Here is a 25,166-nt window from a genome sequence, read left to right as displayed (position 1 = left end):
ATAAATGAACATGGAGAAGTACAAATTTTAGCCTACAACTCAAGTCTGTAAAGAAACACAGATTTTAATACATCCCACCAATTCTATTTCCATTTTGAGAATCCCAATTCTAGTTTTTTTTTTTCCCAGAATTTTGGAAAATTACTCATTACTAAGAAAAGAATAGAGATGTTTGGAGGCCAGGAAGGTTAGAAAGGCTGTGTGTGGTACTGACCCAGACAAATCTGGTTCTAGAGCTGGGGGAGAGGAAGGATGCTGCCTGCTCTCCCTCCATCTATATATCCCTTGCCCCTAGCTTCTCCTAAAGCCATTATTTTTCCTATAGCCTAAATCTCTCCATATCAGACTTTGAACTTTTGGAACCTAAAACCATAAAGATTTTCCTACTTTGTCCCTTCTCCAAGGTAACAAGCCAATTGGTTTATAGGGAGAAAGGTTGGGAGAGTTGGCAAAATGGCCAACTTTAGGGAAAAGATACAATGAAAAAATAGGGTAGTATATCAAATATATTATGATGTCACATAGATTGTTCTTTAAAGAAGTCTAGTTGGGAAAAGAAGAAGAAAACTAGGAGCTAGAACACTATATGGAGTGAGAGAAGTTTCTCCTCCATGACAGAATTTGGGCTTTAAAAGCACAGGTAGATCCTCTCTGCTGATGGTGGAAGCGTGGCATGACAGATTTTCTGCTTTATGTCACTCAGTCTTATTTTGAGCCCATCATACTTGCATCAAGTCCCTCGTAGTCACAGAGGTTACTGTTGAGAATCAGTTTCTTTTCTTTTTCTTGGATAAGAGTGCGTGGTGCTGTGGGATATGGACTGTTGAGTCTGGGAAAAGTACCTGAAAGGGATTGAAAGGTGTAGATAGGAAAAATTCAGAAAAGGAGATTTGGTCTACCCATAGATTGTCTTAGAACTTGATATATCACACTAAATAATCTCAAAAGTCAATTTTCATAATTAACTAAAAATATAAATCACCTTGTAAAGATGCTCAGTCTTAGTAATCATTTCATTTTTCCTTTTGTCCTTGTTACAAAATCAGCACAGTCATAGTCTCTTCTGGGAATAAAGGCATTTCTTTCATCTATTAAACTGAATGATAAATGGCAATAAATCATTGTTCATTGAATTCTACAACCTAAACTATATGTTACGGAAGAAATTCTAGCTCCTATACATCATAATTAACATCAAATAGCAGTACAAAATTGTAGTACATCAAAAGGCTACATGGCAATAACTCTAGCTGGTCAGAAATAAATTAACTCATTAAGCTTAAGGGGAAGAAAGAAAAATAAGACAGGTTCTACCTATGAAGCTAAAGGAAGGGTTGTATCAGTCTGGGTCCAATCAGTAGAGAGAAACCACACAGTGTTTTGAAAAAGTAAAAGCTTTTTTTTTTTTTTTTTTTTTTGCTGTATCTGGCTGAGGCTAGTAGGAATAAAGGGAACTCTAAAGAATATAAGAATAGGAAATATAAGGAGCAAACACTACTTCCAGAGCTGAGATACAGTTCACAAACAAGAGTACCTCCCAGAGCTGAAATCCAAGCCTTGGAGAGGGCATGGTTGGGGGTCACTGAATGAAAAATCAAGGCAAAGTCCTTGTGTCACTCAGTTGGTGGACTTGACAGAAATCTACTCTCTAGAACTTGCTGGAAATTTGTCTTCTGTATCTTGCTGGAAACAGACCTTCTGGAACTTGCTGGAAATACACACTCTGAGATTCTGGGGAAAGTTGTTCTTGGAGCTGCTTTGCACTGGAGGCATGCCAACACAACGCTGCTCAGGGAGAATCAAGGATCTGTGGGAGTGGGGCTGGTTTGAGTGAGCTGTTGGGTGCTGGGTGCTGTTAGATGCTGTGCAAAACCAGGATTGGCAACTGAAGAAGTCCCCTACAGTGCAGGAGCAGGACACTGGGAAAGCTGAGTGGGTGTAATAGCTGAACACTGGAGAAGCAACATGTATTGCAGGAGTCTGATGAGGGAGTACACAGGAACCAGGAAGCAAATTCTTTCCTCTTGCAGGGTCCCTTCTGTACTTTTGACTAATGAAGCTCAACATTGTACCAGCTAGCAAAGGAAAAACATTTAAAGGACCAAACTGCATATCACAGAGAAGGCAACAAGTGTAGAGTTAGAACTCTGTGCACAACATTGATAACGGGCATGACAAGCATCCTCAAGTTCCCTCTCCTCCTCCAAATATTAGGTACCTCAGGAATATTTTAATGTTTTCTGTAGTATCCTGCTTATCAATCTGGTGAATATTTGAATTTTCCAATTGTGGATAAAATTCACATTCTTTTCTGTGGATCTCTCGAGTTCTAGGAAAATCAGGTCACACTGCAGGTGAGCACCAAAGGAAGTGTATGAGCTGTGTGTGGTGGTGTACACCTGTAATCCCAGTGACTTGGGAGGCTGAGGCAGGAGGATTGGGAGTCCAAAGCCAGTCTCAGCAACTTAGCGAGGCCTTAAGCAACTCAGTGAGACCCTGTCTCTAAATACAATACAAGAAATGGGGCTGGGGATGTGGCTCAGTGGTTAATTGCACCTGGGTTCAATTCTTTTTTTTTCTTTCTTTTTATTGGTTGTTCAAAACATTACAAAGATTGCAGAATCACATCGGTTACGCATCCACATTTTTACGTAATGCCATATTAGTAACTGTTGTATTCTGCTATCTTCCCTATCCTCTACTATCCCCCCTCCCCTCCCCTCCCATCTTCTCTCTCTACCCCATCTGTTGTAATTTAATTCTTTTCCTTGTTTTTTTTCCCTTCCCCCTCACAACCTCTTTTATGTAATTTTGTATAACAATGAGGGTCTCCTTCCATTTCCATGCAATTTCCTTTTTCTCTCCCTTCCCTCCCACCTCATGTCTCTGTTTAATGTTGATCTTTTCCTTCTGCTCTTCCTCCCTGCTCTGTTCTTAGTTGCTCTCATTATATCAAAGAAGACATTTGGCATTTGTTTTTTAGGGATTGGCTAGCTTCACTTAGCATAATCTGCTCTAATGCCATCCATTTCCCTGCAAATTCCATGATTTTGTCATTTTTTAGTGCTGCATAATACTTCATTATGTATAAATGCCACATTTTTTTTATCCATTCATCTATTGAAGGGCATCTGGGTTGGTTCCACAGTCTAGCTTTTGTGAATTGTGCTGCTATGAACATCGATGTGGCAGTATCCCTGTAGTACGCTCTTTTAAGGTCTTCAGGGAATAGTCCGAGAAGGGAAATAGCTGGGTCAAATGGTGGTTCCATTCCCAGCTTTCCCAGGAATCTCCATACTGCTTTCCAGATTGGCCGCACCAATTTTCAGTCCCACCAGCAATGTACAAGAGTACCCTTTTCTCCACATCCTCGCCAGCACTTGTTGTTGTTTGACTTCATAGTGGCTGCCAATCTTACTGGAGTGAGATGGTATCTTAGGGTGGTTTTGATTTGCATTTCTCTGACTGCTAGAGATGGTGAGCATTTTTTCATGTACTTGTTGATTGATTGTATGTCCTCCTCTGAGAAGTGTCTGTTCAGGTCCTTGGCCCATTTGTTGATTGGGTTATTTGTTTTCTTATTGTTTAATTTTTTGAGTTCTTTGTATACTCTGGATATTAGGGCTCTATCTGAAGTGTGAGGAGTAAAAATTTGTTCCCATGATGTAGGCTCCCTGTTTACCTCTCTTATTGTTTCTCTTGCTGAGAAAAAACTTTTTAGTTTAAGTAAGTCCCATTTGTTGATTCTTGTTATTAACTCTTGTGCTATGGGTGTCCTATTAAGGAATTTGGAGCCCGACCCCACAATATGTATGTCAGAGCCAACCTTTTCTTCTATCAGACGCATAGTCTCTGATATCAAGGTCCTTGATCCATTTTGAGTTAACTTTTGTGCATGGCACATATGTGCATGTTGCATATGGATTTCCAGTTTTCCCAACACCATTTGTTGAAGATGCTATCCTTCCTCCATTGCATGCTTTTAGCCCCTTTATCGAATATAAGATAGTTGTAATTTTGTGGATTGTTTTCTGTGTCCTCTATTCTATACCATTGGTCCACCCGCCTGTTTTGGTACCAGTACCATGCTGTTTTTGTTACTATTGCTCTGTAGTACAGTTTGAAATCTGGTATCGCTACACCTCCTGATTCACACTTCCTGCTTAGAATTGCTTTTGCTATTCTGGGTCTTTTATTTTTCCATATGAATTTCATGATTGCTTTATCTATTTCTACAAGAAATGCTATTGGGATTTTGATTGGCATTGCATTGAACCTATAGAGAACTTTTGGTAATATCGCCATTTTGATGATGTTAGTTCTGCCTATCCATGAACAGGGTATATTTTTCCATCTTCTAAGATCTTCTTCTTTTTCTCTCTTTAGGGTTCTGTAGTTTTCATTGTATAATTCTTTCACCTCTTTTGTTAGGTTGATTCCCAAGTATTTTATTTTTTTTGAGGATATTGTGAATGGAGTGGTTTTCCTCATTTCCAGTTCAGAAGATTTGTCGCTGATATACAGGAATGCCTTTGATTTATGCGTGTTGATTTTATATCCTGCCACTTTGCTGAATTCATTTATTAGCTCTAGTAGTTTCTTTGTAGACCCTTTTGTGTCTTCTAGGTATAGGATCATATCATCCGCAAATAGTGATAATTTAAGTTCTTCTTTTCCTATCTTAATGTGTTTAATTTCTTTTGTCTGTCTAATTGCTCTGGCCAGTATTTCGAGAACTATATTGAATAGAAGTGGTGAGAGAGGGCATCCCTGTCTTGTTCCAGATTTTAGAGGGAATGCCTTCAGTTTTTTTCCATTTAGAATGATGCTAGCCTGAGGCTTAGCATATATAGCTTTTACAATGTTGAGGTAAGTTCCTGTTATCCCTAGTTTTTCTAATGTTGATTTTTTTTAAAAAAGGAAATGCATAAATATTAAGATGGATTTATCTCTTTGGAGCACATTTTGTACTTTTATGACATTAATGAAAGTTGTTTTGGTAAGAGGAGACAGCATCCAGAATGAAGTGGGGAGAAATGGGTGGGAAATAATGAAGTGCAGTACAGACAATTCTTTCTAGATATGAGAAGTTTGATTGAGAAGGTGAAGACAAAAGATAGTAGCAGCTGGAGGGAAATTCATAGCAGGGGAAGTTTTAAAATGTTTAAATGAAAGAGACTTGAGCATGTTTTAGAAAACAATGGGGAAGATCCAGTGGCAATGCAGGGCTTGAATATAGAAAAGAGATCCTGTATGTTCCTGAGAAGGTGGGAGGTGTTGGCATCTGTGGAAATAAAACACATTTCAACTTAACTCTTTGATATAGCCTTTGTTCAAATATACTTTAAGATTATCTTAATAACATTTTCTTAATAACTTTAATTACCATTGATATACAAGTGACTCATAAAAGGAAGTTATTTAAAAAGGAACACTGAAAGGGAAGAAACTTGTTGAATTTAAGTATCTCAAAATAGCAAAGAACCATAGGGAGAGGGAACACATGCCTCTAATACCAGCTACTCTGGAGGCCAAGGAGGATCTCAAGTTTGAGGCCATCCTGAGCAATTTGGTAAGACCCTGTATCAAAATAAAAAATAAAAGGGAGCTAGGGATATAACTCGGTATATCCCCACTTGCCTAGCATGTGTGAGCCCCAGGATTCAATCCCCAGTAACCCCCTCTGCGCACTCCCAGGCACATACATGAACACAAAGCAAAGTGCTATTACTCTTCTCATTAAGATAAAGAAAAGAGGTTAGAGAAAATCCCAGTGACCTTTAAGTTGCACAAAAACAAAGAACTCTCTTAGGAACTAGTTGGGGCAAAGTTCTTACTCAAGTATAAACCCCTGCAGGTTGTTTCTTAGTATCATAAATTATAGTTTCTTCAATAATGCAAGAAACTTCCCCAGACACTCAATTTTAACTTCAAAATTATTGCTAAGCATTCCAGACATAATCTTTAGTGGTAAAGCATATGACGAACACAGTCTGTAACATGTTTGTTAGTGAAAATTACACTTAATGTGCAAGTTAGGAAGTCAACAGAATTTAGGGTATTGGAAGTGAAATGTAATGGTTCAGGATAGGTATAGGATAGGGTAGGGTAATGAAATGATAGTCCATGAACTCTAAATTGGAGAGGGAGGTATTAAAAAAAGAAAGCTTATTGGATTAGAGATCCTGATGAGGCTGAAACATAGTTTTAGTGGACATCTTTAAATAAACAAGTTAGAAGAAAAGGAGGTTGTGGCCAAAGAGTAGGATGCTTGATTTTAAAGGTGATGACAAAGCCCAAAGGGTGATCACAGAAATAATGTGAATAAAGTGGAGATGAGGGATTCAAGAAATTAAAAGGCTAGAATGTTGTTTTTTAAATTTTATCCAAGTAGAAATTGAAGGTCTTGTGATAGAGATGCATTAGATGATAACATTCAATAAATGAGGAAGAGCGACTTGGAGATCAGTCAAGGACAGCTACAGGGAGAGAAGGTGGAGACTGAATAGCATGAACCTTTTTTTTTTTTAAATTTATTTTTTAGTTGTAGTTTGACACAATACCTTTATTTTATCTATTTTTATTTGGTGCTGGGGATCGAACCCAGGGCCTTGCACATACTAGGCAAGTGCTCTACCACTAAGCCACAACCCCAGCCCCAAAGGGGCAGTGTTTTAACAAGCATCTGGATAGGTAATGTTTGGGAAGCAACAAGGAGCAAGGAGTACATTGATAACATCTAACAGCAAGGTTAAATAGAAAATAACCCTGTTTTAGAGGGTTTATATTTTTTTCTCTGCCTGTTCAAAGTCTATGATTATTTAAATTCCATCTTTAAAACCCCCTTAACAAAAAAAAGATTTTCAGATGTATTTTTTAATGAAAATCATTTATAGCAAATGTGATCTTTTATACATGACACCTCCAAGAAAATACACTGTACCAAAAGATAACAACTCATTTGCTTGGCTTTTTCAAACCAGTGATGATGTTTTTAATAAAACATGCCTATTTGAATTCATTTGTTAATTTTCAGTCCATGTATGCCACCTAATTGTCCCATTTATGCTCCTTAAATTATATAATTTTGCCCAAGCAAGAGGTTTCTCTACCTCTTCAACTCCTGTTAATATTTCATATCTTAGAGAGCAGTCTCTCACAAAATCTTGCTAATTTCAAAATTATTCAGTAGTAATAATAAAGTAGAAATAATGTTTTTAAGAGTGTACTTCCTACAACTTAACAACTATACAATATTGTAATAAATATCTTAACCAGATTTTAAGCAACTTTAGGGAAGAATCCATGCTTTATTCTGTTTTTCTCAGACCACACAGTATATGAACAAAAAACACTTAACCAAGAAGATATATGACATGATGGGAAATACATGAACTTTGGAGTCAGACTGAAGTTCAAGTTGTGTTCTCTCTCCCTCTTTCTCTTTTGTGATTAACTGCAAGTTACTTAACTTCTGAGCCTATATTCCTCTACAAAATGAGGATTTTAACTTACAGGACCGCTGTGGGAAGTGGCAGTATAGTGCCTGGAAAGCACAGTGTATTCCATAAACTGGAATTATTATTTTATGTAAGTCTCCTCCCTACCTGATTCCTTTGCCTGAGTTCCTACATTTTGATGGAGAAGTCTTCTGCTGACTTCTTTTACCTAACTTAACAGTTTAGGCCTACTCCTAAGATTGAAGTTAAATGGAAAGTGTACTGGTAAGCAGGTCTCTTCTGACTTCTCCCATCTCTGAATAATCTTACTATTCATTTTATACTTGTTATTTCAGTTTTCAAGGATTCATTTCTTATTCCCCTTACATAAGTCTTCAGATAAAGGAACAGCATGTTTTATGATCAAATCAACATATTTTCCTAATCAAAACATAGAAGACGTATATGTGGTAAGTTAGGACAACTGCCTGAAAGTATAATTGTTCCAGAAAAATTGTTGAGTTGCTCAGTGATTGATTTCCCAATAATTCTTTGAACAGCTCTGTGTTCCCTTATTTACCATTCTGAACTTCCCCTAAAACACAGAAAATCAAATGTTTTCTTAACATTGGTGACAAAACCTGTCCTGACCTGTTTGCCATTAAAACTTGACTTTACCTAGAGTCAAGGTGGCAAACTGGCAAAACCTGATCTGAAAAACCTGCTCTGAAATGAGACTACATGCTTCATTAATCCTACTTAGTGTGATGTTTATAATTTCACCATCCCCATGTTACCTCGATTATGGGTTCTTCTCCTAGGCCCTGTAGAATATCATGTAACATAATTCTCTAAAGTCTGCAAAATTCTGAGTTCTGAAATTCATCTGGCAGAAAGATTTTGTATAGGGAATTGTGGATTCTCATCTCACTGCCATACATACAACAGACTATTTATTTTTTTAAATTCAGTTAAATAACATGAGGATATATTTTTATCTTTCTGAGAGAAATACGGTATAAAAATTCAAGAGACCATTATTAAAAGGAATAGAGCAAGTTAAAATTCTAAAACAAAGAGCTTCCTGGGTAAAATAAGTTCTAAAAATTCTGGAAATTAAGAATAAAAAAATATAAAAATACCTACACAAAATACATTAATCATTTCAGTTTGTATTAAACACTTTTTTCTGATTTCATTAACTGAACATAAGAAACAATCAGCAAATACTAAAGACCTGTGCTATGGAAACTAATGTCATGTCAAATATTTGGAAGCAAAGATGCAAGTACTCGGAAGAGGATTTTTTTTATGTTATTTATTAGGTGTTTCAAGATTTAATGTGAACTAATTTATTATTTTTCTTCACTGATGATATTGCAAATTTTATCAGGATTTTTTATGGCAACATAGGAATATGAAGAATTCTAATAGAAAATACTTGTTTACGTGTAGTTAGGACTCAAACTGAAAGCCTGAAACAGGAAGGTAGGATACATAACAGTCAAAAGTGATTTTAGAAATTATAATTAAACAGAAACACAGGACAAAATTCACGCACACAAGATAATGTGTATATATATAAAAGCAGTTAACATTTCACAGAAATATGGTGCAAAGAAGCCACTGGCGGAGTGACGGGGAATAGAATCAGGGTATGAGAATATAAAAGCTTAGCTTCCAATAAAGAAACACATCGTGGTTCAAAAAAGCACAAGACAGCCAGGAGCTGGGAGAAAGCATTGGTGTTCTCTGGCTATTTCCTTATCTATAAAACAGGTGACTTAGGTTTGTATGATGCAGGCAGTGACAAGGTAGTGTCCTACAAGCCTATGGGCGACCCTTTCCACCTCGCTAGTAAGTTACTTTAAGTTTCAAAAGGATCCTGTTTTGTTGCGAATAGGTCACTGACAGAAAGGCCAAGGCCAAAGGGAGGAGAGTAGCAGCCGCAAGGGACAAAAGGTACTGAAGGGACCGTTGAGGGTCCAGCGATACCAGGCCAAGAAGGCTGGGCGCAGGGAACAGGAGGTGGGGGGCGTTGCGGCGGGCTGGGCGGGCCAAGCCTGCGCGGCGCCAGCGGCGGAAGGGGCTGCCCCGTGGGCGGAAGTGACGTGGCGCCGGCTTTCGGCTCGGAGGAAAACTGTACCCGGTGGGTGGAAGGAGGAGGTGGTGGTGGCGGAAGAGGTTAGGCGGCTGATGGCGGCTCCGGATTGGAAACCAGTCTAACATTTCCCCCTCCGCCTGGGAACCCTTCCCTGGGTAAGGTGTCTTTCCGGACCGCTCCGGTTCGTGCGGGGCGGACCCCCCTGTGGAGTCTTCTTGGGGCTCTAGTTACATTCCGCCCCCACTTCCCCGCCAAAGTCCCTAGAATCTAGGGGCCTGACGGGTCTTGGAAATGGTCTCTGTGGTGACTAAGCTACCATGTAACGATGTTTTCCTTCCCAAGGACGGTTCTTCCCACCCGGAAGGTGGTTGTGACGGGTGCGTGGGCGACTCGGAGCAGCCTTGGAGTTGGAAAGGCGACTGGGGCCGCCTCACGAAGTAGGGAATCGGTGGGCTAGGCCTTTGCGGTTCTGGGTTGCTGTGTGCGACCGGGCAGGTTGGCTGCGGGCTAGCGACGCGGGTCACCCTCGGGGAGCGGGAGACTGTTGTGTCCAAGACCCAACTCTAGGGTGGCTGTTTTCAGGATGGTGTGTGTAGGTTAGACAGGGGAAACAAGTAGGCGGGCCCGGCAGGGACGCTTGAGTTTGCCTCTGCAGAGCAAAACCCAGCTGTTTTGGTTTGAGTCGCCTGTGGAGAAGGAGGCGGAGACTCTTTGCGCCGCCTACATTTGAGGCCCGCGGGCGTGGTTAGCTGTTTTGGCCTGATTTCCTACTTCACCTGGGCTCCGGATTAGTTTAGCTCTTAATCTGTTTGTAAAGGGCCCCCTCTTCTCGGTGCTAGAAGAGGTTTTTAAGAAGTCTTCTGAAGACAATCACTTTTTTTTTCCTTAGTCAACTTTTCTGTGTATCATAACTCTCCCTCCCTTGCCTTCACCCCCCACCAGACACCCTGCAGGTCTTCAGGTGGTGGACAAGTCTTGACTGGCACTCCTTGCTCTGGAAATCTGTTAATTTACCTGGTGTTTATTTCTCTATTTCGCAATAAAGAAATATGTTATACGTTATTGATAACAGTTTTGTTCGGAAACGCTGTGACATTTGACTTTGTTCGTATATTAGATTTTAGGTTTTATAGGGTGGTTATGAATTATACATCTAAATGTTAGATTTAGATGGGCACATCTTAATTCTTTCAGTTCTGGCAAAATTTATACGAATTGTGCATGAGCAATTACTAAATATAATTTTGGTGCTCAATTCCAAAAGCATTTAAAAATATCATTTGAATAACATTAAAGTGGGCTGATTGTCCTCAAAGTGCCCTTCAGGTATAGAAGAGGAACTAAGGCCAAACTCTTCCCTTTGTTCTTCTCTTCTTAAAGGTAAACTTAATTTCTTGAAGGATTATTTGATTAAACTTGGAGTGGTTTATGAAGCTAGATAATTATTATGATTTTTTTTGCAATCTGTTTAGCTTCAAGAACGACTTATTGTACTATTTGTTTTCTAGTCACCACATTCTTAAACTGCAGGCCTCTCTTTCCAATTAGGATTGCAGCCATGTGTATCACTCTGTAAAATTTGGACCTTATGCATTCTGGCTTTTTAAAGCTTATTTTGTCCTAAATAAACCTTTAGAAGAAAAAGTTTTAAAAGTAAACCTTTAAAAGTTTTCTTTCCCCTAATATTTAGGGGGCAAGGCCATAGCATTTTAGAAATCAACTTAGAAAAAAAGGTAAATAAGTAGTGTGGGTGACGTGGGCAATCTAAGCACTCAGTTGTAAAGGATTATGGAGATTGGAATGTTTGCAAGTGCCCAGATTAATACACTGGGGGCGTTGCTTTAGCCTTCCAGAAAACAGTATTTTCTGGAGTAGAGGTCTGTAATACAGCTCAATGTTTGAGCTTAATTAAGAGTAATTGGAAACTTTGAATGCTAGATATTTTAACCATTTAGATGTTTTTGTGTCCTCCAGCACTGAAGTTTGGAAGTAATTTCTAAAGGTTCACATTTTTTTTAAATGAAGATTTTGAAAACTTTTGCTAACTCTGCCTAACACTACTTGAGTTATGATACTTCTAAGTGTTCATATAAAAAAGTGCGTAATGTTTCTACTGCATTAAGTGACACATGGAGTTTTTACTACTGGTCTGTTGCTTACCCTCTTTTCTTTTTTCTTCAGTACTAGGGATTGAACCTAGGACTTTTCAAATGCTGGGCAAGTGCTCTACCACTGAGCTACATTTTCAGCTAGTCTGCTTCTCTATTTGCTTTGGTTTTACTAATTTTATTGTGGAAAATCTCAGACATGTACAAAAAGAATGAACAGTAAAATGGAACAGATTTTTTCAATCTTGTTTTTAAAACAAATTCCAGAAATCAAGACATTTCTTCTATAATTAGTTGAGTATCTTTAACTGATAGGGACTTTGCTTCCCAGGTGTATCTGGTCTTTTAATTATTGACTGGAAAATTTTTACTTATTCTTGATATGCTGTTTTACTGTATTGTTTCTGGAGATGTATTTTAGAGTATAGGAAGCAGAATTTGATATTATGAAGTGTCATGTTTCCACTTTTGTGTGTAAATACTGTATTTCCTCTTTTCAACACCCCCTCCCCACAAAGCTACACTTCCCAGGCATTACCACAAGATGATGCAGTGACTTTGCATATTGCTTCTCCACTGGGCCATGTGCATGCATGGCTTTGGTATTCTCAGTGAATTCCAGCACTTCTCTAAGCTTTTTCATCACTTCACTCTATTTCTTATCTGTGGAAGGAGTGAACCAGAGGAACTGTATGGGAATTACAAATTTTATTTTACTAATTTAAAATGAGTTGATTTGTGATGTAATTTTCAGGTTGTATCCATCCATGTTCACTTTTTAAAAATAACAAACCTATGTTTAATAAAAATAAAAATGAATAACAAGGATAATGGGATGACTTATAATATATTTCTATAATTATAATAGCATTTAAATTTTAGAGTGTTGGAGAGAGATTGAAGACTTTAAAAAATTTTTTTTGTGGTTGTAGATGGACAGAATACCTTTACTTATTTATTTATTTTTTCCGTTTAGTTGTAGTTGGACATAATACCTCTATTTCATTTATTTATTTTTTTATGTGGTGCTGAGGATCTAACCCAAGTTCTCGCAGGTGCAGTGGGAGCACTATAACGCTGAACCACAACCCAAGCCCTGCCTCTGTTTATTTTTATGTGGTGCTAAGGATCGAACTCAGTGCCTCATACATGCTAGGCAGGTGCTCTGCCCCAGAGCTATTGCCCCAGCCCTAGATTGAAGGCTTATTAATAGGGTGATCACAAATTTTCTTACTCTTCAGACATAAGCATCACAAATATATTTAAAGTGTAATGTGTTTTCTATTGAGTTTTGGGGAAGGATTTAAAAATGAGATTTTATGTTAATTTGGTCTTTCAGAACAATAAAGTTTACTTATGTATATTTGTAGAATGCAAACAATAAATTTAAAAGTTAAAGTCCTCTTTCACACATCCCTCATGAGTACAGACTATATGGTGTATATTTTTTTGAGTTCCTTTGGATCTGTTTACATTTACATATTTAAATACAGATGTCTATACCCACTTGCTATTTTATACCTAAAAAACATTGAAGTAAAAGTGTAAGGTTGGATTATGGATTTTAAAAAATGAGGTTAAACAAAAGTTTAAACACCTGCCTTAATTTATGAGTAGGTACAGCTGTGTTGGCTTAGTTTAGGATACTTAAATTTTAAGGAAGAGTTTCATCCTTAAATAGCTTTTAATTAAAAACAATGAAAGCTTATGGTGAGCTAGTTCATTTCCTCCTTAGTGAATATCTTCCTCAGATAGACCTAAATACTCACTTTCTTTCTTTCTTTCTTTCTTTTTTTTAAAGAGAGAGAGAGAGAGAGGAGAGAGAGTGAGAGAGAGAGAATTTTTAATATTTATTTTTTTTTAGTTCTCGGCGGACACAACATCTTTGTTGGTATGTGGTGCTGAGGATCGAACCCAGGCCACACGCATGCCAGTCGAGCGCGCTACCGCTTGAGCCACATCCCCAACCCCAATACTCACTTTCTTAATGGAAAAATATTACAGATTGGCTTAACTCAATTGTGGTTGTTATCTAATGGATGTTGGTTCAATTGATTTAGCTATAGTTTCTCTTGTTGGTGTCTTGTAACCAGTAGTATCTTTTTTATAACTGGTTGGAAACATGGATTTTTTTTTTCTATTTTGTGAAGCCACTGATTTGTAAAGAGATTATTAGTGGTTCAGGTCATTAGTATCATGACCTTCTGGGGAGCTCAGATTAGTTCAGACAACCCAAATAAAATAATAGTGCTCTTCAGTTACTTATTATAGGCAGAGTTCCCCAATGTTTTTAAAGTTAACTATCATTTTCTTGAATACTTTAGGTTTCCAGGCAGAGCGTATTCACAGTTAAGTCCTGTGAAATACCGTTGTTGGTAGTAAAGTTCTTTTGTTAGTAAAGGATTGTTACTGAATGTATGCTTCACCTTGGAATCCTTGTAAACATCAAGTGGGGAGAGGCTAAGACAACTAGTCTATTTTACCACAGTTGCTTCCTGGATCATGATTGACAGTCTTTGTATGAGATATCTGATATATTGTTTGATAAAGCAATACTAAGCAGAGGGGAAGCCAGAAGAGTCGGCTGTGCTTGCCTTATATGAATTTCATTGAGTTGTGAAGTTATATTTATTTGATTAATAAAAATCTTGGCTCTTTCCCCCCATTACTACAGGGATTCCTGTTTTAATAGCTCACAAGCAAGTGCTATAAGGTCAATCATAGTTTCCTATGTGTATGGTAGAATAAATAATAATACTGAGCCTGTGACATACTCTGTAGGTTGCTTGTTTTTTTTGTTTTGTTTTGTTTTGTTTTGTTTGTTTGTTTGCAGTACTGGGGATTGAATCCAGGGAGTTCTGTATGCTAGGTGGGTTCTCTACCACTAAGCTATATTCCCAGCCACCCTATTCCCTATCTTTAAAAAGTTGTTTTTTGTTGTTATGAGACAGGGTTTTGGTAAATTGCCCAGGCTGACCTTGAACTTGGCATCCTTCTGCCTCAGTCTCTTGAGTCACTGGGATTATAGGCCATGTGCTACAGTGCTTGGCTCATAAATTGCTTTTAAAAGTAAATCCCCAATTATTCCCTTTCTCTCAAAAGTAGAGCACAAAATAGGGAAAACATTTGGTTCTTACAATTTTTATAACCCACCATCACTGTTCTATTTGCTATCTAATGCTTGGTGTTCATCAAGTCAGTGAGCATTCATTCAGTCTCTAATAGATTTTTATTAGTATTTTATCAATATTATACTTTTATTTTTAATATTTATTTTTAATCAGTAAATATATGGAAGGGTACCTGAATATTAGAAGTCAAGGTAGGATCATTGAACTCAGAATGAAAGGGTGAAATTCATTTAGATAGAGAGGAACAAATAAGCTGAGCTATTTCAAGTAGAAAGCTGAGATTTTTTATATCATATATAGAGATTTCGACAAACTTCTATCAGAACACAAGAAGGCTGGTTGAGTCTGGGATTTATAGAAATGAGTGGTAGTGAAGACTTAAAATGGTTGAATTGGGTCAGAGTCTTAAGTAGCTGTTCTCTATCTTGGCTGCATCTAGGGTTAAAATTACTTAGAGATGTAGGGGACAGAGGAATTTTATGTATATAAACACATGCACACAGGTCCCACTCCTAGAAAGTCATCACCTTTTTTTTTTTTTTTTTTTTTTCTCCAGGTCTACATTTCACTGAGCTACATCCTGGTCATTTTTATTTGGAGACAGGGTCTTACTAAATTGCTGAGGCTGGCCTCAAATTTGAGATCCTCCTGCCTCAGCTTCGTGACTTGCTGGGATTATAGGCATGCACCACTATTATTTATTGTGGTACAGAAGATTGGATAAGCAGTGCTTTGCCTTTAAACTACACCCCCAGCCCTTTTAATTTTATAGTTTTTTTTTTTTTTTTTTTTGGTATTGGGAATTGAACTCAGAGTTTACCACTGAGCCACATCCACAACCTTCATTTTTTTATTTTGAGAGAGGGCCTTGCTAAGTTGCTGAGGCTGTCCTGGAACTTTTGATTCTCCTGACTCAGAATCCTGAGTCTGTGGGATTGATTATAAGTGTGTGCCACCATACCTGGCTATTAATTTTGTAAAAATTTTTGAGACAGTCTCCATAGTTTCAAGGCTTGCCTTGAACTTGTGATCATCTTGCCGTGATCATCTTGCCCAGTGTCTGTGATTACAGGGGCCCACTATCATATCCAGCATCTATTTTTCTTCTTAAAGGGTCCTGATGATTCTAATGTGAAACTGGGTTTGAGAAATGCTGATCCAAGGGATCAAAACATGGGGTAAGAATGCAGACACAGAGAGGTTTACCACTAGGTTCAGTTGTAAGAGCCTAGAACCTAGAGAGGGGGGAGAGATGGAATGGGCTAGATTAGGGAGGAAGATGGTAAAGTCCAAGAATTCTATATAGGAAGGAAAAGTTAACTGACCAGTAGCCAATAAAATACTGAATTTTAATTATCCCTATTTCTCTTTCTTAGTGTCTGTTGCTAGGGGCCATTGTGTGTACTAACACTTCCAGTTCATTTTCTTTTGGTTGGAATAGAAGCAGTTTTTTTTTTTTTTTTTTAAACCACCATGTACCTTTCTGAGCCATATTGGCTTAGTTGTTTTTCAATTTATGTTTTTATATTAAAAACATTTTAAGGAGCAGTTTCAATATTTATAATATGAAATTTGCATTTAAAGTTGTTTTTGAAGGTATAAATTTCTTAATGTATGTGAATTACTTATTTCAGATTCATAATGACATCCTTTCAAGAAGTCCCATTGCAGACTTCCAACTTTGCTCATGTCATCTTTCAAAATGTGGCCAAGAGTTATCTTCCAAATGCACATCTGGAATGTCATTATACCTTAACTCCATATATCCATCCACATCCAAAAGATTGGGTTGGTATATTTAAGGTAAGAAAACTTTCTGAGTATGTCTTCCATGTAGGTACTTCTTATTTGTTTTTTAAACAGATTGGGAAATAGCTTGTACTAACTTTGTCTCTGCATTAAGTTCAATTTTATAAACATCACCATGAAGTAGTATAACAATATACAGTAATATAAAACATGTTGGAAACATCATTAGATTTTCTTTTTTGTGATCAAGAGGTTCATCTTCTTTAAGGTGTTTGTGTCTTAATTTTCAGACCCTTTTTAAAAACCCCATTTTCTCCAGTTCTACCTGAAAAGCAACAATAATTAAAAAAAAAAAAAAAAAAAAAACCTTTTCCTTCAAGGTTCTAAATCATTTACTGTCTTTCCAGTCATTTGTGATTACTTGTGTACAGCTCTAAAACTTTTTTGTGGGAGGGGGGATTGGGAGGGGGTAGACCAGGGATTGAACCTAGGGACACTAAACTGATTGATTTCCCCGGCCCTTTTTTGTATTTTATTTAGAGACAGGGTCTCATTTAGTTGCTTAGGTCCTTGATAAGTTCCTGAGACTGGCTTTAAACTCTTTTTTTTTTTTTTTTTTTTTTAAATTCTAATTGTTATACATGATCGTGCCTTTAAACTTTTGATCCTCCGGCCTTAGCCTCCCAAGCTGCTAGGATTACAGGTGTGCGCCACTGTGCCTGGGCCAATGTCTCTTTTTTGTTCTGCATTGGGTAAATATTGCTCCCCTATGTTTTTCAATGTTTAAGTTGATGTTACAATTCTAAATGCAGTACTTTTCTTTATTCTTGCTACTGATGGAATAAAAGGGAAGTTTCCTTGCATTTCAATGTCCTGCAGCATTGCAGCCTTTAGAATTAAGTTCTAACCAAGTGAACAGGAAAAAACAAGAAACAACGGGGGGTTTCAACACTTTGTGATTTATTGACCCTCTTTTTTTGGTACCAGGGATTGAATTCAGGGGTACTTGACCACTGAGCCACATCCCCCGCCCATATTGTATTCTTATTTAGAGATAGGGTCTCACTGAGTTGCCTAGGGCCTCACTGAATTGCTGAGTCTGACTTTGAACTCTTGATCCTCCTGTCTCAGCCTCCTGAGCTATGTGCACCACTGTGCCTGGCTGTTTACTCTTTTTTTTTTTTTTTTAAACATTTTATTTTTTTAGTTGTAGGTAGACACCTTTATTTTATTATGTGGTGCTGAGGATCGAACCCAGCACCTCATACATGCCAGGCGAGTGCTCTTCCCCTGAGCTACAACCCCAGCCCTGTTGACTCTTTTAATTAAGATTTTTTTATTCTTGTAAATAGGCTCCTACATAATTTTAGATGCCCATCTTGTGTATTTCTAACATACTTTTTTGTGGGAGCGTAAATGCAAGGTATAACTTCCCAAAGGAGCCTTCCTGTTCTTTGTATCTTTCCAAATTGAGAGACTTCTGAATTTATTTTTTATGCATTCTCCCCAACATTTCCTTCCCTGAGTAACCTAAAAACTGTTGGTCTATTTTTCAAAAGGAGTTTGAAGAAATTCTTATTTCAGATAAAAATAAACAATTGGGTTTTATCTTGCCTTGACTTCTTGGTGGGCTCAGTACCTGTTATTGGTGCAAACAGTCCATCATGGAATACATGAAATCTCTTAAAGTACTGGTGTCTGTTCTCTTAGATGGGATGCTGGTACTTAAAAACAGTTCAGGAAGGCAAATGTGTAAGTTAACATTCTAGTTTACTACTAAGGAATAGACAAAGCTATTGTGATTCAGTTGTGGAAAACACAGCAAGGACCAAACATAGCACTAAATATCTTTTTGATGTATTTTCCCCCCAACTCCCAAGTCCCATCTCCCTTATCCTTTCTTCCTGCCCAGCAGACTGATCTTGAGCTTTCTGGCTCATTAATCTTTCTGCCTTAGCCCTGAATAGCTGGGACTTTAGGCACATGCCACTTTTTTTTTTTTTTACTTTAAAAAATACATATATAAAATATACCTTAACTATTTTTAGCTGTGCAATACTATGGTGTTAACTGTATGCACCTTGTTAACGCAAAAGTTCTGTAGCACTTTTAATTTTGCAAAACTGAAACTGAACAACTCTGCCCTCCTTGAACAACAACGCACCCCCCTGGAACCTTGGCAATCACTATTCTGCTTTCTGTTTCTAAGAGTTGGGTTATTTTAGATATCTCATATAAGTGGAATCATGCAGTATTTGTCTTTTTGTGGCTGGCTTATTTTGTTAGACTAATGTCCTCAAGTTTTTCTTGATATGATTAAGATTTTGATTTGCCACATTTTCATTAAACATTTTATTCCTTAATGAACATTTAGGTTGCTTATGCTTCTTGGCTATTGTGCGTAATGGGAATAGATGGACAAATCTCTCTTCAAGGTCCTGTTTTCTTTTTTTTTTGTTGTGGTACTGGGGATCAACCTAGGGCCTTATGCATGCTAATGGGCCAATTTTCCCTGTAACCACTGAGCTACTTCTCAACCCCACGATCCTGTTTGCAGTTCTTTTTGGATTTATATCCAGAAGTAGAATTGCTGTATCATAGGTAATTCCATTTTTAATCCCTCCATACTGTTTTCCATAGCAGCTGCATCATTTATTTCCATTTCCATTAACAGAGTGTAAGTCCAGTTTCTCTGCATTTTCCCTGACTCCTGGTATTTTTTCTTCTTCTTCTCTCATAGTAGAAAATATAGGAAACAAATGTTATTTGATGTCTCACTGTTTTGATTTATGTTTGCCTGATGATTATTGATGTTGATGTTGAGCAATTTTTCATTTGTTCTTACTCCATGTGTATTATTTCTTTTTTTCTTTTTTTTTTTTTTTTTTTTACTGGTGCTTGAGATTGAATCTTTGGTCTTATGCATGCTAGGCACACTATACCATTGACCTACACCTCTCGGCCTTCATTTGTATATTTTCTTTGGAAACACGTCTGTTCAAGTCCTTTGCTTGTTTTATTTAAGATTACATTTTTGTGGTTTAACTTTAGGAGTTTGGTTTTGAAATTATTTTTAAATTGATAAATAAAAATTGTATATATTTATGTTGTACAGCATGATTTTATGTTTGTATATATCATGGAATGGTTAAATCAAACTAAATTCTTTATACATATTCTGGATACTATCCCCTTACCAGATATATGGCCTTTTCACTCTGATGATTGTTTTTTTTTTCTTTTTTTTCTTCACAGGAGTTTTTAAGTTTGATAACAGTCTTGCTTGTTTATTCTTGCTTTTGTTGCCTGTGCTTTTGATGTCATATCTAAGAAGCATTGCCAAAACCAGTGTCATAAAAGTTTTCTCCTTTGTTTTTATTCTGAAAGTTTTATAGTTTCAGGTTTAAGCCTTATTGTTTTGTGAAGCTGAGGGCTCTACCACTGAGCTACACCCACAGCCTGTAGTAAGTCTCGTATCCTAATGTAGTCTGTCCTATAGAATGTTTCATGTGTGCTTGAGAAGAATGTGTATTCTTCTGTATCAGGTCCAGTTAGTTTATAGTATTGAAATCCTTTGTGTCTTCATTGACCGTCTATTCAGTGGTTTTCTGATCACTGTTAAAACTGAGGTATTGAAATCTATTATTGTGTTACTGTTTCTGTCTTCCTTCAATTCTGTCAGTGTTTGCTTTATATTTTTGGATGGTCTGCTATTATTTGTGAATATATTTATAATATATCTTTCTGGTCAATTGAACCTTTTATCTTAATATAATGTCCTTCTTAAAGTCTCTTGTGAATGGTTGAGTTAAAGTCTATTTTGTCTGATACATGTATGACTAACTAACCTATTATGTTTCGATTGCCACTTAAGCACTTTTTTTAAAAATATATCTTTTCACTTTCATCCTTTGTCCTTATGTTTAAAGTGGATCTCTTATAGTATAGTTGGGTCTTGTTTTTATTCATTTGGCTACTCTCTGCTTTTGAGTTCGGAGTTCAATCCCTTCACATTTAATGTCATTATTGACAGAGAAGGACTTTCTATTGCCATTTTGCTAATAGTTTTATGCATTTCTTTTTAATTATTTTGTACTGGTTTTCCTCTCCTACTGTTTTTTGTATTTTGTTGCTTCTTTTTTTTTCAATAAGCATGATTACCTTTTTCTTTTGTTCTCCTCCTATAGGTATTTTCTCTGGTTTATGTACTCTCCATAGGGATTACATAAACATCTTATATTTGCAACAATTTATTTTAAAGTGATAATGAGTTTAATTGCATGCAAAAACTGTACACTATATCTCTTCCACTTTGTTTTTAAAAATTATCTTTTTATTTTCCATCCTTAATCATAGTTTTTACATTTATAGTTATTTTATATGCTTTTTTTTGGAAAGTTTTACACTAGAATTAAGAGTGATTGAAATATTACACCACCATTACAGTATTACAGGATTGCCTTTTGGACTGTAATGTTTCTGCTGAGAAATCTCCCTACAATCTCATAAAAGCTTCCTTTGTGATGTGTCACTTTGCTTATATCAAGATTTTATTTTACTGACAGTTTGATGATAATGTATCTTGGTGTGAACTTCTTTGGGTTTTTCGTAGTTGGGATACTTTGAGCTTCTTGAATTTGGTTGTTCATTTCCTTTTTCAGATTTGTTTTTTTACTTTGTTTTTGATGTGTGTACTGGGAATTGAACCCAGGGGCTGCTCACCACTGAACTATGTTTCTGGCCCTTTTTATTTTGAGACAAGGTCTTCCAAAGTTGCCCAGACTGGCCTTGGTCTTTCAATTCTCCATCTCAGCCTCTGGAGTAGCTGGGATGAGAGTCATGTGCCACTGTACTCATCTCTCTTTTTCATGTTCAGGAAGTTTTCAGCTATCATTTTTACTAATAAGTTTTTCCACACCCCTGGTTTTCTTTGTGAAACTTTGATAATGACTATATTATCTACTTGATGGTTTCTCATAAGTCCCTTAGGTATTACTTTTTTCCCTTTTTTTTTCTTTTTTGTTGTTGTTTCTTGATTCAGTAATTTCAAATGACCTCTTAGTTTGCTGATTCCTAATTGTGTTTAAGTCAGCTGTTGAAGTCTTCTTTTGGACTTTTTAAAATCCACAATTTATTTGATTCTTTTTAGTTTTTCTTTCTTTATTCTATGCTCATTCATATGTTTTCATCATTTTTGTTTAGTTAATTATATTGTTCTCTGATAGTGTGCTAAGCTTCTTTAAGATGATTATTTTGAATTCCTTGTCAGGTTATTAATCTCTGTTTCTTTATTGTTATTTTCTCAAGACTTATTTTATTTCTTTTGGCCTTATTATTTTTTTCTGTTTTTGTGTGTGTGTGTGTGTGTGTGTGTGTGTGTGTGTGTGTATTTGATAAAGTACCCATCTATCTCAACCTTTCCAGACTAGCTCTGTACAAGGATGACCTTCACCAAATGACCTGTCTAGGTTCTGGGGGCCCCTTAAGCCTTTTATTTGGATGTGTTTTCACTGGGTGTTTGCATATTAATTTCTCAGACTGGGATGTTTGCAGATTCCTCATTCAGGTGTTTGTACTTTCTCCCTCTGGTGTCTGTCTGTGATACTGCAGTTTCTCTGGTGCTGTAAAAAGCTGTTGAGCAGTCCTTTGTTCTCCACAGTGCCAAGCAACTCAAATATGCTAGTTCTCTGTCAGTGCCATTTTAAGCAAGACAGAAACCTGAACAGTCCACTGAAAAGCCAGAATGTTTGGTGCATATTGTGGTGTTCTTTCCCTCTCAAGGGAGAAACTGCAAACTGGGATCTTCTCCCCATCTTGCTAAATTGTGCCAGCTTATAGGAAGGGCTATTGTGGTTGTTATGAAGTTGCTCTTCTTACACTTTACAGTGCAGCTGTTCTTGACTTTGAGCTTGCCTGTGTACTACAGCTGGTTTTCGGAGTTCTCACAAAGGACTGTATATTGTTGTTAAGTTGGTATCTCTGTGGGAGAACAAGGTCTTGGCCACCTATTCTGCTATCTTGTTGACGCTACTTTGTTGATGTCATTTCCTTTTTACATCTTTTCCTCATCTGGTAAAAGATCTCATTTCCCCTTTGTTTTTCTTCTCATGGGGGACAGCTAGGAATGGAGCTTTTCCTCTTTTCCTTGTTTCTTTTTTTTTTTTTTTTTGTCAATTGTATTTCTTTAGGAATTATTATAGTCATAGCAGTAGTGTTGGAAGGAAAGAGGTGGAGTTTTAGAAAGTATGAAGATATGTTCTATTCTGCCTGGAGAGAATAGTGTTTTGGTGGTGAAGAGCTTGAATGTTAGTTTCCAATTCTGCCTGCCTTTTAGTAGCCATTTACTTGTTTCTTGGTTTGTATAATGAAGATGATAATAGTAAGCCAAAAAACCCCACAAAATCCCCCAAACATTCAGTGAACTGTATAGGTTATTGCTGTCTGATATTATTTGAATCAGATATATATAATCAAAGTTAACAGTTTTGTATGTTCTCACAAATAAATGGCATACTTGGCTTCAATATTCTGTTGTTTGTAAACTTAGAGCAGTCAGAATCATAGAACATATATATTCTAAATCTGTGGTAAAAGTATCATTTTTATAATATTACGAAGAAATAAATATCAAGTACCTATTCTAAGCATCTCTAAAATATAGTACTTAACACAGTATAATTTACCAGCACAATACAGATTGAGATATGTATTTGTGTTTTAAATTGAAATATTTTAGCATTAAATGATACATTGGTTTATTTGTATATGTAAACATCTTAATGTGAAAAGCCCTCCTACAAATTTATAAATTCCTTACAGGCAAGACTTGCCAAAAATGAGAGATTAGTGAAGTTAGCTAGTGGATTCAATTGGAAGGGAGGGTGTCTAAGAAAACACTTAAATTTTAAGGTCTAAAAGAATTCAGTTTTTTTAAAACCCTCATTTTAGTTACCTCAGATTTAAAGCAAAATAGAGCTTTTTGTATTTGATCATGTGCATTTATAGATCACCCTTGAGAAATTAGATAGCAAATTGATTTGAATACATGGTAGAAACTCTGATACTTAATCTGTGTAGGTTTTTATAGCATTGGGCTTTGGCCTAATTAAAAACAAAGCAGACATGCTTTTTAAAATATTTGTGATCTGTAAACATTAAATGCATGTTTTAACTTTAGTATATGGAAAAAAAATCCTTTGAGATACCTGAATAATATGAAACTGTTTATTTATATTCCTTCTTTTTGTTATCCCTCTTTAGGTTGGGTGGAGTACCGCTCGTGATTATTATACGTTTTTATGGTCCCCTATGCCTGAACAATATGTAGAAGGATCAACAGTCAACTGTGTACTGACATTTCAAGGTAAGGACTGAGAACTGTAGAACTTGACAAGACCAAATGTCCTATTACCGTTAAAAAATTGTACCCCATTATAATGATCTGTTCAGGCATGTCTGGGTACCAGAGTTAAAATAGTGTCTTTGTTAGCAGAAGTCATAATTGTGTAAATATCAAGTATATCATGATATTTTAATAGACATTTAGAAATTTTTATTATCATTTAATTGAAGACAGTGGATTTCTTTCTATATCTTTTGAATTTTTTTTGACAAGAAAACAATACTATTACTAGTATTAGGGGTCGGAGACATGGGAAGAATTTGATTAGTGGGTACTAAGTTGCAGGTAAATGAGAGTAAGAAGTTCTGATTTGTTATTGCAAGTAGTGAAACTATAGATGACGAATATGTACTATATTTCTCAAAAGCAAGAATAAAAGAATGTTGGATGTTTTTGCTATGAAGGGATATTTGAGGGGATAGATACATTTAACGTAATTACACAGTGTAGGCACATGTCCACACATCACATGGTGTCTCATTAATATGTGCAATTTTAATTAAAAGTGGCCTTGCTTAAAAAAAAAAAAAAAAGAATGTAGCAAATTAGAGTGAGGAAAGTAATCTAGATGGAAACCACCAAGATGGTTAATAGGATTCTAACATGTGAAGGTTCCTATAAAATGGATATAAATAAATAAATAATTTATTCTTGGTTTGGCATCACATACAGATTTTTAATACTCTTATTCAGATAATTCTATCCTATGCCACAAGTTGGATGAACCTTGAGGACATTATGCTAAATCAAATCAGCTAGTCATCAAAAAGCAAATACATTATAAATGGATTCATACCTAGAGTAGACAGACTCAAAGAGATAAGACACTAAAATGGTGACTACCAGTGCATAGTGAATGATAGGGATATAATGAAAGACAGGAATATGGAGTTATTATTTAATAGATACAGAGTTTCAGTTTTGCAAGATGAAGAGTTCTGGGATGGACAGTGGCATGGTTTTTACACCATGAATGTACTTAACACTTAAGTGTATACTTTAAAATGATTTTTTTTTTTTTTTTTTAGAGAGAGAGAGAGAGAGAATTTTTTTAATATTTATTTTTTAGTTTTCGGCGGACACAACATCTTTGTTTGTATGTGGTGCTGAGGATCGAACCCGGGCCGCATGCATGCCAGGCGAGCGCGCTACCGCTTGAGCCACATCCCCAGCCCTTAAAATGATTAAAATAATAATTTTGTTATTTGTTTTGTCTGTAATTTTAAAAGTGAG

The 25,166-nt window shown here is 36.5% G+C and overlaps 1 protein-coding gene across 5 annotated transcripts in view; it reads left to right on the top strand.

The window, feature by feature from the left end:
- Nucleotides 1–9,561: 9,561 nt before the first annotated feature.
- TAX1BP1 (Tax1 binding protein 1) overlaps nucleotides 9,562–25,166 on the top strand; it is a 67,089-nt gene continuing 51,484 nt past the window's right edge. For 4 of the 5 annotated variants that reach the window (XM_081283050.1, XM_081283047.1, XM_081283049.1 and 1 more), the window contains exons 1-4: nucleotides 9,565–9,698; nucleotides 15,339–15,960; nucleotides 16,417–16,585; nucleotides 23,792–23,894. In XM_081283050.1, coding sequence (XP_081139176.1) covers nucleotides 15,956–15,960; nucleotides 16,417–16,585; nucleotides 23,792–23,894 — 277 coding nt within the window. In that variant the 5' untranslated portion in view covers nucleotides 9,565–9,698; nucleotides 15,339–15,955. Of the gene's footprint in view, nucleotides 9,699–15,338; nucleotides 15,961–16,416; nucleotides 16,586–23,791; nucleotides 23,895–25,166 lie in introns of all 5 variants that reach the window. The other variant, XM_081283048.1, reaches the window with a different exon arrangement.

Source organism: Spermophilus citellus (genome assembly GCF_964194105.1).
Source record: "Spermophilus citellus genome assembly, chromosome: 3".
Taxonomy (NCBI): Eukaryota; Metazoa; Chordata; class Mammalia; order Rodentia; family Sciuridae; genus Spermophilus; species Spermophilus citellus.
The sequence above is the reverse complement of the archived record's forward strand: the minus strand, read 5'-3'. Positions and strand labels throughout refer to the sequence as shown.